Below are 14,545 nucleotides of genomic sequence, written 5' to 3'. Positions count from 1 at the left end.
TGTAGAATGTCAATAGCTGTTGGAAAGGTTCGCCATGCGTGTGGTAGTACAGGAGAAAGGTTTTTGTGAAATTCCACAATGAGCGTTAACTAAATAAGGTAATATAAGAGGCGTCTATACTATTACATTTCTATCACAAATACATTTAACATATGGAGCAGCGTATTTCCACAAATACCTTTTTCGTTCTTATCGCGTGTACACCAATACGATGCGCGATACATTGGCAATGTTTCAAGTTCAAACACAAGCAAATGTGCGATAAGATAAGGTTATGTAATTTATTCCGATTGTTTTCATTACTCCACGCACACAGTTCACTAACGCGTTCAGCTCACGTGATTAGCCACCTGTCGAAACACTACGGCTTCAACACACCTTGATGAAGAAACCTTGTCAGTACATCGCGCATTACGCGCCGATAAACCGGACTGCTGGCCGCAGGATTAGACGCCTTGCCCGAAAGGAGCGCTTCGAAATCGATCTTCGACCGATCGACGAACCGATACGCATACAGCGCTATATAATGGAACAGCTCGATCGCTCCTTTGCGCAGCAGCTCCATGTGTAGCTCCTGCAGTGAGGTAACACGTCCCAGCCAACCGAGCTGGGGCAGAAGGCGCCGGAACTCCTCATAGTACAGGAAGATCATTGCTTCACGATGCTGTTCTTTCACCGTCTGGTCAACGATCGTGTCGAGCAGATAGTACAGATCGACTGCCGGGGTTGTCCAGCTGCAAATTTGATAGTCGATCAGCATGGTGTCAGACACCCGCCCATCAGCTGTATGCTGGTGTAGCAAATTTCTCGAATGAAAATCCCCGTGCACCAGCACATTAAGGTAACTCGACGAAGGTGCATAACTTTCGACGAGCTCGGTGAGCAATGTGGCTTGTAATCTTTCTACAGGTTGAATCAAATGTTCGAACCCCTCCGTAGATCGCATATAGTCTAGCAAATCTTTAAAACTCTTCGTCAGCATTCCGTCCAGTGCTTTAAACTTTTCCGTCACATTACAGCGATACTGGGCGCCGAAGGAAGTGTCCTGCAAAGAATACACACTATCGTTAATACATGCTCAAATACACGATTCTAACCACACTTGCATTCTGCTCCATCACGACGGATGCGGCATGGAATTTGGCAATAGATTTGATGGCCGGTATGATCTCCTCAAACGAAGTTATATATCCGCCAGTTTTCCAATCTTTTCCACTAACGTCTTCCAGAATCAGGATGGTGTGCGGACGGTCAGCTGCAAAAATAAGCCTAACAAAGGATGCGAATAAAACGTTTGTTTTTAAGGGATATTATCAATATCGGAACATTCGGTCATCACTCACCGAGGGTAGTTAAAGGTTTCACCAATTTCCTCCAGTCTTCGTTTCATTTCCGGCAACACTTTATTGTAGATGCGCATTTCTCTGGAAAACAGACCACCATCTTCGAGTACTTCCTTTTTAAGCCCTGCTTGGTACGGTTTGATCTTCATGATCACGTCCAGTGACGCTTCTCTGCCTTGCTGGGACCGGTAGTGTATCGTCGTCCTGTACAGCACACTGGCGAAATGTTCACCGGGTGTTGTGCCGGGCCGTAGCTTACACCCGTGGCACAACCGGGCCCGGGAATCGTGTGTAAATTCCCGTATGACTTGCAAGAAGAACTCATCGTTCAACCACGCAGGCGCTACGTTTTCATCCCTTGGGCACTGCTGCATTGCAAGGAGGGGAAACTTTTAGAGCAGATTCAATCACTTTAGCGCTCGAACACTACGCCGTTACTATTCGTTGCGTATTGGAAGTATTTATAACGTGCTGTAGCTTCCCCACCCAAAGTCTCGGATGTTGGGAACGGTATCACGATAGAATTGATGATAAGATGCTCGTAAATGGGCACCGACTAGGTATTGTTGTAACGTGTGAAACAATTTTACACTCCGAGGTACCAGAGAGATAGCAATCGATCATTCCATTACACAAAGAGGGGGTTTTCTTAACCCGAATCGAATTTATTTATTAAAAAGATACTAACATTGGCCATGAAAACGACAATCAGCATACTGTTTCTCATTCAGAACAAGCGCGAACGCCGGTATTTCAATATTTCACCACAACATAAGCGTGAATCATCACAAAACAGACGAAAACCTCCCAACTGTGGGATGGAAAGCGTTAATGTTTGTGCCAAAAATGGTAACGAAACGAGCCCTCGTTTTTTTTTCCTACTCTGTACACACTAATCATCATTTCCGGAAGGCTATCCCACTGCTGGTTAACACCCTTACAGATACGACGACCGACGAAACCAGAGGGATCGACGCTACCCAGCAGATAAGAGTTTTCGGGTGTCGCGTCATTCGTGTACATACCATCGTCATCATCGATTGCAAACCACCGAGGGCAGATCAGCGTATAAAAGGTAACCGGTTTTTGGGAGTCACCTTCAGTCCTAAGGTACACCACACCGCGCCCGGTTCAATCACAGTGTTCTGCATTACGCAGCAGTTTCTTCAGCGCGATTTTTTACTTGACGTTTAGTGCAAACAGAACTGGAGAATGAGTGAAGTTGCCGCGGAAATTAAGCCGGTCTCACCACCGGAATGGCTCAACAGTGCATTTTTGGAGGCGATTCTGCGCAAATCGGAGGGCGATAAAGATTTGCACGTTGTCAGCATGGACAGCACACCGGTCGGCAAACCCGGCGAATACTTGGCCAGCCAGCTGTTCCGTCTCACCGTCCAGTGCCAGGGAACGAAGCTGGATGGTGCGAATGGTTGCAAAAAGTTGGTTGTTAAAATACAACCGGACAAAGGCATTGTAGCCGACACGATGGACTCAAGCTTGTTCAAAACGGAGCTTAAAATGTACGGCGAATTCTTGCCCAAGATGGAACGCATGCTGGCCGAAAACGAACGGCCGGTACTGCTGCCCAAATGCATCCACGTGAGCGCAGTTCCCCAGCCAATCGTCATACTGGAAGATCTCGCGCCGGCCGGTTGGAAGGGACACGATCTGATCGAAAGTTTCGAGGAAGCGAAACCGGTCACTACCGCCATCGCACGGTTTCATGCGGCTTCATTCTATCTTAGCAAAAACGTAAGTATTCTTGGCTCGAAATCGTAGCTCGCAGATTCGTAACATCTTCCTTCGCATCGCAGAAAACTGATTTTGAAAGCTTCCAAACGGACCTCTTCGAGAAGAAGCATCCGGTGCTCGAGTGGATGTTCGGTAAAAACCTGAAGGCGTTCAATGAGGCCCTGCGCACATGGCAGGGTTGCGAGCGGTTTGTTGAGCCGTTCGAGCGCGCCTTTGCCGATTATGCCGATCGGCTGCACAACATCTACAGCTGCAAAACGTCGGGCCGCCTGTACAATGTGCTCAACCATGGCGATTTCCATGCGAAAAATCTACTCCATCAGTTTAACGACGAGAATGGTATCGTGGAGTCGCGGTTCCTGGATTTTCAGGCCTGCTGCTGGTCGACACCGGCGATCGATCTGTACTACCTGTTGAACAACATCGTGCACTACAAGGTGAAGGCAGCGCACAAGGATGATCTGCTCTCCTTCTATCATGCCGAGTTTAGTGCTACGCTGAAAGCGATCGGATTTCTGGGATACATCCCGACGATGCTCGATCTCCAGATCGAGCTGCTGCGGAACGGATTTCTCGGTAAGTGGAAGAAGGAAGAAGCGTATGTAAGTTTACAGTGTGCTGATGCTAATAGATGCAATTCTCTCTCGCTGCAGACATTCTACACTACACCTGTTTTCTGCAGTTCCGGTTTTTTGACTTCAGTAAAATTCCACCGGAAAAGCTTGCCTCGGGTGAGGTGGGCAACTTGGGGCTGGAGAGCGAAGAGTATCAAACGCTTATGAAGTCACTCATTCCCGGCTACGTGTACAAGGGACTGTTGGAATAGAACCGACTGACAAATGTTCTCGAATAAATAAGACTTAATGTGTATTAACTTCTACGTTGTCTGTCTGCATCTTTTGTATGGATAAATGAATAAAATAACACCATCTAGTCCAAGATATTGAGCTGGTAGTAATCAGTTCGAACATTAATCGTTATCGATACGTTGGCGATTACATGCACTTTTGTAGCAAAACAATTCCATTTCACGTGATGAGTCTGGTGGTTTAATATTTGGACCCGTACCAGCACGTGCACCCGGCCATTGTTTCGTTGTGTCACATGCTCGTTTCACATGTTTCGCACATGTCATAATCAAAATATCCTCATTACTCGATTACACTTTTCTTCATCAGTTCAGTTCTATTTCGTAATGAAAGATTATTCACCATGGCAGCTTCACAATCGGCAAATTTAGGCTACGAGTATCAGCCGCATCAGCGCAATAAAGGTTATCTGGGAGACTTGTTTTTACTGCACCTAAATAGTACATATTAAACGCCTATATACTCGACGGTGGAAGGAATATGTCTAGATAAGATACAGCCACACCGTATCCGATAAATTGAAAACGGTGCCAAACTTTCCCTTCACTTATCGTGCTGTCTTGCATTGGACTCGTCAAAAACCTCCCGCGTGCTGTAAGGACTGAAGCAGAATGCCTGTCTCCAAGAAGGATCCCACGAGCTCGCTCAACGGTCCACTATTCCAAAAAGCTCTCGTCCAATACACCGCTGATCGGGCGCTGCAGGTAGAGGACGTGCATCTGGCCGTTCATGGTAACGTAGCTCAACAGTACGCCAGTACGATCTATCGGGCCAGCGTGAGCTACTGCAGCCGTGGAAAGCAGGAAACGATCAAACTGATCGTTAAATTGATCGCCTCGAAAGTGAACAGTCTAGCCGATGAGCTGACGTACGATACCGAACTAAAAGTGTACCGTGACTATCTGACGAAGATGAACGCGCTGCTTGACGAAAGTGTGACGTCACATTTCGCTCCAAAGTAAGTGAAAACGGGTTGTGTACTAATGGAGCGCTAACAATGGATTGTTCTGTTGCAGACTCATTTATTCAGCGACTGAGCCTGTGCCGTATCTGATACTGGAGGACTTATCGAGCCGTGAACTGGAGCATAGCAACAGACTGCTTGCCGTGGACGACGCAAAAATAGTACTGGCCAAACTGGCCCGATTCCATGCTACATCGTACAGCTTAAGTAACACGAGTGCAGTATGTGTTTAGGGAAGCGCTTCAAAATCGAAATGAATCAAAATGATCTACTATTATTCTGTAACTTACCAGGCCAGCTCTTTGGATGCTCTGAACAACGGGCTGTTTAAGCAGAAACCCTCAGAAGGTGTCAACTTCATGCTGGAAAACTTTGCCCTCTTTACGGAGGAACTTTCGAAATGGGACGGCTACACTAAGTACGCGCAGCGATTGAAACATCTTCAACCGACGTTCATTGAGCGAGGTGCTGCGATATACAGGGCCCGTGGATTCGGAAACAGCGTGCTCAATCACGGAGATTTCCATTACAACAACATGCTGTTCCAGTTCGATCCAGATCAGCGTGTGCAGGATGTAGCTTTCGTAAGTGGCGTTGGCAAGAATTCTCAATACCACCGTGTACTTACATTGCTTCCCTTGCAGTACGACTTTCAGCTTAGCTGCTGGACAACGCCGGCTGTGGATCTGTTGTACTTTCTGTACTTCATCTGCAACCGTGAGACGCGTGACACACAACGCCATCAGCTGATTCAGCTGTACCATCAGGAATTCACGCGCACTTTAGACACTGTTGGATATATGGGGAAGGTCCCTACCCTGCTCGACGTTAACTGTGATCTACAGCGTGCGGGATTTCTGGAGATCGTGCTAGCGATCTGCTTCATACCGTTCCTGTTCGCAGACTACAACCAATCCATCAGTGTGTACGGCAACGAGGAAGATGCCCGTGCCTATCGTCGTCAGCTGTACAATCGGGAAGAGTATCGAGAAATCATCGAGCCGCTTCTGCCATACTTTTTGTACAAAGGATTTCTAGAATAGAAAGCAAAGGATCTTGAGAAATTCTCCACAAAATGGTAATAAACTAACACACAAATTCTACTCGGCATTCGACTACACCTATTTATTTAGTACCAGAGTTGGACGTAGAGCGTAAAGACTTCCTAAAGACGAGATTTACCCATAGCCAGATAAGTCAATCGAGACCCCCGGAACGGACGCCTTGCTCAATCGAGATAGCCTTTCCGGTCGAAGAAGTTCAACAGATACTCCATACGGTCCTGATACTTGGGATGTGAAAAGAGCCTCGTCCGGAAAGCGACCGCTTCCTCCGTTCTGCCCAACAAACCGCCCAGATCAGCGTTCGAGGTGTCTTCCAGCAATCGGAGAGGTATCAGGAAGGTGGAAAACATTACCCCATTATGGCCTTTGCGCAGCATCTCTATCTGTATGTCGAGCAGGGTGGGCATTTTTTTGCTGTACTTCAGCTTGGACAGCGTATCAACCAGCTCGGCATGATAGTGCTGTAGCAGCAGATCAAAGTCATCCACCGTCACGTCGTTTGCGGCCGATGTGTACAGCAGATAGCTCAGATCGATGGCCGGTGAACCGAAGAACCCGGTCGCATAGTCAACCAAAATCACGTCGGTCGGCTTCCCGTTCGGTTCCGTTTTTAGCATCACATTGTTCACCCACAGATCGCCGTGATTCAGCACGTTAAAGTCCGTTTCGCACCGGGTGTACACCCGGCAGCCTTTGGCAATGATCGTTTTCTCCAGTGCGCGCAACTTGTCCGCTATTCTACCCTTGGTCGTGGGCCATTGCGATGCTTGCTCACTGCACGAAACCATACTGTTCTGGAACAATGGATAGAAATGAGGCACATCTTCGCTAATGTTGCGGTAGTGATGCGTCGCCATGCTTTCTTCGTCCTGCAAGTGTGACGGAGGGAGTTTGGATTAGGGAAGTACTTTTGCAATTGAACCGGTGAGGTGCTTACGATGCTGTAAAGAACTGCGGTAGCAGCATGGAATTTGGCGATCTTCGTCAACACAAGCTGAAGCTGCTGAAAGTTCAAACCAGCCGTCCGTCCGACGGGTTTGTATCCCTGCAGGGACAGATCCTCAAACACGAAATGCTTGATCGTGGTGGTGTGGATCGCGTGAGCACTGTGGAGCAGGATAAGAACGTGGTATAAAACTCGTGACCATTTTGGACGCACTATGCAATGCCCTTACGCCGGTGCCAGCCGTTTGTTGTATCCGATCGAGCTTAGCAACTGCTCGACCTTCGGCATCACCACATCGTACACGGCAATCTCCCGCTTGAACACATCGTACGCATCGAGCAGATCGGCATCCTCATCCCGCGCAAACGACACCTTGATAATGTACGTCTGAGTTCTGCAAATACACCACACCACATCGGTGACGTTAGCGGCGTTTCTGTTTGCGGCTTACCACTTACGCTGGCTCACCTGTGATTGTGGCTTCCGGTCGTATAGTTTACCGTCACCCGCAAGATGTCACTGGAATAGTTTTCACCCTTGGCTAACGGTGCGACCACCTTGAAGCTCTCCACCGTGATGGCGCTCTCGCGCTGCTCCCGCCGCAGTATGCCCTGCAGGTACTCCTTGGTGATGAAGGGATACTTCTCCTCGAGCGTTGCCGGATCCATTTTATCGCACCGCGTAACAAGTGTCGCCTGCTGTACTGGAATGATTCAATCTGGCACCCTGAGCGAGGAATTTAAATAGTTCACTGAGTCCTTGCGTCAAATATAGACCAATTACGACAGGTGATGACAGCAGCACCGTGGCACACAGAGATAACGGCAGCCACGATACGCCGCACGTACAGTATTCGCTCGCAGCAAGAATTCACACATTCCACGTCCAATGTTACCGACTCGCCCATATGTCGTTGGTTCTCTTGTTCACCGTAATCTTTCCGGTCGATGATATAGGGCACCGTGAACAAGCAATCGTGCAGTTCGGGAATGCCCCAAAACTACGACTACGACAACTGCTCTGTCATCCACAGATAATTGACCACCTTTAGCCGTTCGCTCCATCGTTTGTGGCCAAAAAACCAAACTCACACCATGGCACGACCACCACATGCATGAGCTGCCCCCCTAGTTCTATACACCCTCCCCCCATATGAAGTGGGGAGACGACGCGAGCATATGTTTTTGTTCCCATGCTTATGCTGTCCAACCAACAATCAAGAAACGGCATACATTCGCAACAATTGAAAACGCATACGCACTCATTTTACGCAGAGCTAGTGTCGGAATGAGCGACTACACTGTTGCCGGGTTTGTTTGTATTTATAGAACTTATCAAGCTGACCGCGTACCGCGTTTGGGAAGTGGGCCACAGCGATATTGGGGTGCGTGCTAGAAGCTCAAGGGTTGATGGTGTTTGGATTTACGCCTATCTCCCTCACGCTGCAACGAAAATGGCACGTGGTTTGGGTGGCAAAAACCGGTCCTACACCAACACCAACACCAGAAAAAGGCCTCCTGGGGGGTAGCTGCATCTTCAAGATAACATTGTGAAGAAAACGGTCCGGCCTGTGGTCAGTTCTTCGAAAGAAAAGTATTGTAATTTTACATTTGAAGAATTGACAAAATCAAGAACTAAATTTATAAGAGTAGCTACTCTTCAATATTCCAATATTTTGGCAACTGAAGAAAGCAGATTCAGTTTCTTATTTTTGATTGAATCTTTGAAGTGAATGAAGGAATCTGAATCTCTCTTTCGAAGATTCATAAATGCCCTAAGATTCACAAAGATTTTTGACCTCCTCTTTTAAGATTACTTAGCCCCCTAATTTGAATAGCTACTCATCAATAATTCATGCGAATGACTCTTCTCAAGATTCATGAGGCGCTACACTCACTTCTACTACTTGCTCCTAGTTTACTGTAGGTGTCGTTCATTCACCCCTTGAAACATCCTTGACCAACAGTTGTAGATGACATAATTGTGATTACTACCGAACTGGTTGCTTTCACTGTTCAATCTGCGCCCTCCAAACCCGTCAGCCGATTCCAACATTCCAGATCACTGACCATTGCCATGATCACCTACACTACACACGGCATTCATTCAGATAGGAATTCTGCGTAGTAGGAAGCAAAGGAATTCCATTTCGTTTATTCGACGAAAGCAAGTCATGCTGTTCTAGCTGCGTTCAAAGTCAAGAAGGTGCGGTGAAAAACACCCAACAAATCACACCTAATGACCCCACACACACACACACATGATAGCGGAACGTTGTTGGTTTTATGGGTCACTTAAATATTATTACCATGCTCTCCCCAACCGCCAATCAGAGATTCCGAAACGCACGTGCAAGTGCAAACGGAAAGTGATCGTAACGGCTTCATTCATCGTCTAAATGGTCAAGGTTAAGAGTCTGCTAGCGGTAAGGGGGTTTAAATCTCACAATTGTGCAATCGATCATCGGGTCAGTTGGTGTTCTAACGTGTCGCAATTGCGAACCTCCTGCAAACGACACATGGCAAGCTGTACAAATGGCCGGCGCCTTATCTTTCTACGCGTTTCACAGCACCGTGGAATGCTTATTAGTATCTTGCGTGCCGTTAGGAAATTGAACGTTTGCGTTTTCTTCTACTTTTTATGATGCAATTGCCTTTCATGACGAAGAGTATTTCAAGTCTCTTAAAGCGGATGTGTTTATCCATGAAAAGAACCACAAACTAACAGCTGCAAATGCATAACGAATGAATCTTTTACTGCAGCTCGGTTTTACGGTTTATGACAGGTTAGCAATGTTTGTCGAACGATCATTTCGTTGCTTTAGACCATAACTGTAAAGATTATTACTATGTGTATTAAGAATGTTGAGGGCTCTCGTCTAAGTTCTGGACAAAGCGAGCTCTCGTCTAAGTTCTGGTCAAGGCGAACTGTCGTCTGAGCTTTGGTCAAGGCGAGCTCTCGTCTAAATTCTGGAAAGAGCGAGCTCTGGTTTAAGTTTTGGACAGGACGAGCACTCTCAGGTTTTGATTGCTACTCAACTGCTCTGTCTATTAGTATGCAATTCAGATGTTTCCCGGGTGCTGTCCATCAATCATAATTCATCGGTACGGTACTATTTACTATTCCCTACTTTTGCCTAGTCACGCCATAGTGCAAAATTAATTCTCAACCACTTCTGCTGGCCAACGTGTTATTTTTATGTCCGTAAATGACCAACGACGTATCGCCATATCGTAGAATATACTCTGATAATTACACTCTCCGATTCCCCTCCTTGTTTTTCTAGCATCTATAGCTATCAACAAATCTTCTACATCATGAAGATAAAAGAAACAAGATACAGGTGGATTAAAATTTCGCATCATCCAACAGTTTAGGGCGTTGTTAACTTCTCCAAAACACAAACACGACCGTACAGTGCGTAACTGGCAACCATCAACATCCTTTACGGATGCCCGCCAACCATTTAGCAGCTACAGCATCTAAACACTCCGATGCGTTGACACTGACCCCGACCGCCATTCTTCACGTTCCGCCACTAGCATCCACATACGATGAAACGCAGATAATCAGCTCTCGACAGTATCAGCAAACCGACGATCCATGCGGCATCAGCACCGCTACCCAGCAGCGGCAATCGTCAGTCTCCATTGTTGTTACCCTTGGGGCTCCGATTGTGAGCTATACGATTTGAATGCTACCACCACCGCCACCACCAGCACCATCAGATGACACTGCGCACCTCACACTGATTCTGCGCAGCACGCGATCAGTTTTGCACCGACTGTCAAGCGTAACGGTTTAACGGCCAAGCACTTCGCACCCTGCGTGGACAAATTTGAATCGGGTCCCCGACGAAACTATCTGTTACCGTTTAAACGTGTGCGTGTTTACAGTTCCTCTTGGCAAAGAAGCATCGGCAGAATGGCGTTCAACAAGGACGAAATGCTGGCACCGAGCTGGATGAATCGGAGCTTCTTCGAGAAGGTGTTGCGTCACTCTGAGCGGGACAGTACACTCGCGGTGGACGATTTCCGCATCCTGCCCGGCACCAAACCGGGCGATCACTTTGCGAGCGTGATCTTTCGGGCGATCGTGCGCCACAGCCGATTGGCCGATGAGGTGTCACTGATCGTGAAGACGCTCCCGGCGGAGGACGGGCTGAAAAAGGACATCCTCAAGGATGGGTACGTGTTCGAGACGGAAACGCTCATGTACAACACGATTGTTCCGGCGATGCATCAGCTGTTGCAGTCCGTCGGTGATCATACCGTACTTGGAGCGAGGTGAGTTCCGATTGTGCAAAGAAACGAAGGAGAATTCTGCTGGGTCATATGGCCGATGTGATCTTGTCAGCATCACAACCAGAGTACCTCCGTACTCCTCTGTTATGACTGATAAGATAGGGCGTGCGCGCGTGGCAAACCGGGTACAATGACAAAGGATGCCTGAATAAGTTTATTACGTCTGGTTGGTGACATTTATCGCAGCAATTTCCAAAACGGGTCACGAGCCATCTGTGATCGTTGGCTGCCGGTTATCTTAACGTGCTGATAGCCCATACAGTGATGGGTATAACGGTGCTGGATAGGTTTGATTGTACAAATATTTAGCTGCTTGATAAGTGTCTCGCGTGTCTCGTTGCTGAGCACCTTTTCAAAGGGGTCGGAAAACAATACTATATTAAAATAGCACAAATCACTTTTTCATTGACACTTTTTGTGTAACTTCACTTTAAAGACGATGTTTGTAAGTCCTTGGAATTGTCGCATGACAAAGATGTTTGAAGACTGTTGCTCTGAAGGACTCCCGCAAATTCTGAGTTTACTCAGTGTACTTCTTCGGAGTACTGAGTTCTTCTGCTTCTTTATTAGTACAACAACCGAAAGAGACGTCTAGGTCTAGCATTTCTGGTTATCCTTGACTTTATTTACCCGAAACTGGATAGTCAATCCTGCGTAAGGGGGATTAGCAAGAGCGGAATTTTGGACATGTCCTGTCGTGTGAAGACCAGAACCGCTACCAATACACCACCGACCCGCCCAAACTGAGTTCAGTAGCTATCAATTAGTGTCCTGCTTAATGAATCTTTTCAGAACTGTCGTTCATATGAATCTTGAGTGAGGAGTCATACAAATCAGGACTCAAAATATTTATGATTCTGGATCCGCAGTGTCGGATCATGTCTCTTGGAATGGTAGTTGGGCCCATTTTTGGCAACTGATGGAAGAGAAGGCAATCATTAATTTTGAATGATTCATGAATCGTTGAAATAGAGATTCAGATTCATTCATTCAGTTTAAAGCATTCTGTACACGAATATTCATTATTCTGCCATATTCCATGTTAAAACGTACACCTAATCATTTGCATACGATCAGAATGATGATGACGATTGCCATACTATAAACGAGTGCGTTTCATTTGCCCACTGCTTCATCCGACCTATTACAGAGTGGCCTTGAAATTGCACAGTTTTATCCCACGTTGGTGTTTGCTACAGGGTGGATGCATTGGTGAAAAATTAACCCGATGCACATACTGCACCCCGCACCGAAACCGCATTCCTGTTTCGTTAGACATAGAAATAAAGTAAAGCGATTGAGCGACGGTTAGTTTACTCAAACCGCAATGGGTTTGAGGAATAGACGGCACTAATTAACCGCGGTGACGCAATGTAACTCATCATTGTGATAGTAGCATTGACAATGTAATATACTGCTTGCAGAGCGCATTACTTTTTAACAGAGCAATGCATCGCGTGTTCGGTTCAAATGAAATTGTTTGTAAAACATACGCACGCAGCAATGGCTGGGGGTTTGATTTTGTTCCTGAGTTTGATGTGGAAATATTTTGAAATTCCTTATTTTTCCGTAGGAACGGGACAATAGAGTGATATCCCACTCTTATGTACTCATACTTCAATATGAACCTACAGCATTTCCTGTGTCAACGAAGACGGCATAGTTATTAGGCAATAACATTACGGATTAAGTTTTCCGGTGTCATTCTAGTAAACCTCAAAGTAACTTTTTCCCATCCTCAGAACCTCGCAACGTTCCACCGTTAAATGGTATAATTATAACTCGCTGTTCACTCTTCACCATTTTACAGGCTTTTGTATCACGAAAACGAACCCATCTGGGTGATGGTTTTCGAAGACATCACCAAACACGGCTACGAAATGAAGATTAAGCAGCTGGATTTGGAGGAGTCGAAAGTCGTTTTCGCCAAGCTGGCCCGATGGCATGCTGCTTCGATGCTACTTATTGATACGGTTCGACATCTGCTTCGCTAGTCTGCGTTTCAGCACCAATAATAATACAATTCTTTTCGTCCTTCCCAAAGCACCCGGAAATGAAAACTCTCAACAAAGGCGTCTACACGCTGTTCGAGGAAAATCATCAATTTTTGCAAATGTGGCAAAGCAATATTGCGCTGCTGTCTACGATTGTAACAGAACTGCCCGGGCTCGAGCAGTACTCCGAAAGAATAGCGAACGTGAAGGAGAAAATATTTAAGCGTGCGACCGCCATCTACAGCTACGACCCAACGTCGTACGTCCACGTGCTCAACCATGGCGATTGTCACTTTAAAAACATGATGTTCAAACGTACCGAGGATGGCAAGCTCGACGATATTATGCTGGTGCGTGAAGGGCATTTTCCCGCTGCACGTGCCTCGTGAAAGCAATAATGATCACTAATGATCGGTATACTTTCTGATTTTTAGCTCGATTTCCAACTCAGCGTTTGGGGAACGCCCGCGATCGATCTTATCTACGCCATGTACAATTCCGTTTCGATCGATACCCGCGAGCAGTACCGCGATGAATTGATTTCGTTCTATCACGAGGAACTGATCGCATGCCTGACAAAATTAGGATACCTTCGCAAATTTCCCACACTGCTGGAGATCAATTTGGAAATGTTAAAGTGTGGACATTTGGGTAAGAATTTTCCGTCGGAAAGTACACTTACCTGAAAATCCTATGGCTCAATCCGTGGTCTCGTTTTTGTTACTTTCCTTCCGTAGAGTTCCTGCTAGCGGCTACCTTCGTGCCATTTATGTGCGTAGATATAAACGAGATAATGGAAATGCCAAAGGAAGGTGAAGGGTTCGAAATGGATTTTGCTGACATTGACAAAATGATGCAGGATTTCCGGCAATGCTTCCTGACCCCCGTCTATGTTGCATACATCACGAAAAATTTACCGAAGTTCGCAAACAAAGGTATGATAGATCTGGAATGATTACAACGGCGAATCGTCCACATCTTTCGTGTCGTTTCCTCTGCATTATTCGACGACCGCGACACCATTTCCTCTGTTGGGAAGAGAATTTTTTAAAAGATGCACATTAATGTAAGTGTTATGTATTTCACTCACCGCAAGATAGAAGGGATGTTGTTTCCATTGTTGAAGAAATTTTGGACCTCTCAGACAGAAGGGATGGATACCATGCGTGCCAAATCTTTCAAGAGTCCTTATGAATTAAACAAATAAAATTTGTGCCTGTATTGAACTAGCATTTGTCTTTTGACTACATTAGTTGTAGAACGACCGCAAAGGATGCAGGCGCTGGAAATTGATAGAGGTGAGTAGCTC

At 46.4% G+C, this 14,545-nt stretch overlaps 4 protein-coding genes across 4 annotated transcripts; 2 read left to right on the top strand and 2 right to left on the bottom strand.

The window, feature by feature from the left end:
- Positions 1 to 167: 167 nt before the first annotated feature.
- Positions 168 to 2,804, bottom strand: LOC128297606 (uncharacterized). The gene is made up of 3 exons (XM_053033284.1): positions 1,344 to 2,804; positions 1,107 to 1,269; positions 168 to 1,045 (listed from the first exon to the last, which is right to left on the bottom strand). Exons 1-3 carry the CDS (start codon positions 1,715 to 1,717, stop codon positions 362 to 364), a joined length of 1,221 nt encoding a protein of 406 aa, XP_052889244.1. The 5' UTR covers positions 1,718 to 2,804; the 3' UTR covers positions 168 to 361.
- On the top strand, positions 2,655 to 3,921 carry LOC128299007 (uncharacterized). The gene is made up of 3 exons (XM_053034837.1): positions 2,655 to 3,095; positions 3,158 to 3,708; positions 3,798 to 3,921. Exons 1-3 carry the CDS (start codon positions 2,673 to 2,675, stop codon positions 3,919 to 3,921), a joined length of 1,098 nt encoding a protein of 365 aa, XP_052890797.1. The 5' UTR covers positions 2,655 to 2,672.
- A 654-nt stretch (positions 3,922 to 4,575) lies between these two features.
- On the top strand, positions 4,576 to 14,405 carry LOC128299003 (uncharacterized). The gene is made up of 9 exons (XM_053034834.1): positions 4,576 to 4,922; positions 4,981 to 5,149; positions 5,222 to 5,512; positions 5,573 to 5,949; positions 10,712 to 11,224; positions 13,053 to 13,215; positions 13,287 to 13,586; positions 13,671 to 13,887; positions 13,974 to 14,405. Exons 1-9 carry the CDS (start codon positions 4,576 to 4,578, stop codon positions 14,189 to 14,191), a joined length of 2,595 nt encoding a protein of 864 aa, XP_052890794.1. The 3' UTR covers positions 14,192 to 14,405.
- Positions 5,501 to 8,162, bottom strand: LOC128297602 (uncharacterized). The gene is made up of 4 exons (XM_053033278.1): positions 7,407 to 8,162; positions 7,168 to 7,332; positions 6,930 to 7,098; positions 5,501 to 6,861 (listed from the first exon to the last, which is right to left on the bottom strand). The coding sequence occupies exons 1-4, from the start codon at positions 7,604 to 7,606 to the stop codon at positions 6,157 to 6,159; spliced, it is 1,239 nt and encodes a 412-aa protein (XP_052889238.1). The 5' UTR covers positions 7,607 to 8,162; the 3' UTR covers positions 5,501 to 6,156.
- Positions 14,406 to 14,545: the final 140 nt, after the last annotated feature.

The sequence above is a fragment of the Anopheles moucheti genome, chromosome 2, assembly GCF_943734755.1.
Source record: "Anopheles moucheti chromosome 2, idAnoMoucSN_F20_07, whole genome shotgun sequence".
NCBI lineage: Eukaryota > Metazoa > Arthropoda > Insecta > Diptera > Culicidae > Anopheles > Anopheles moucheti.
The sequence above is the reverse complement of the archived record's forward strand: the minus strand, read 5'-3'. Positions and strand labels throughout refer to the sequence as shown.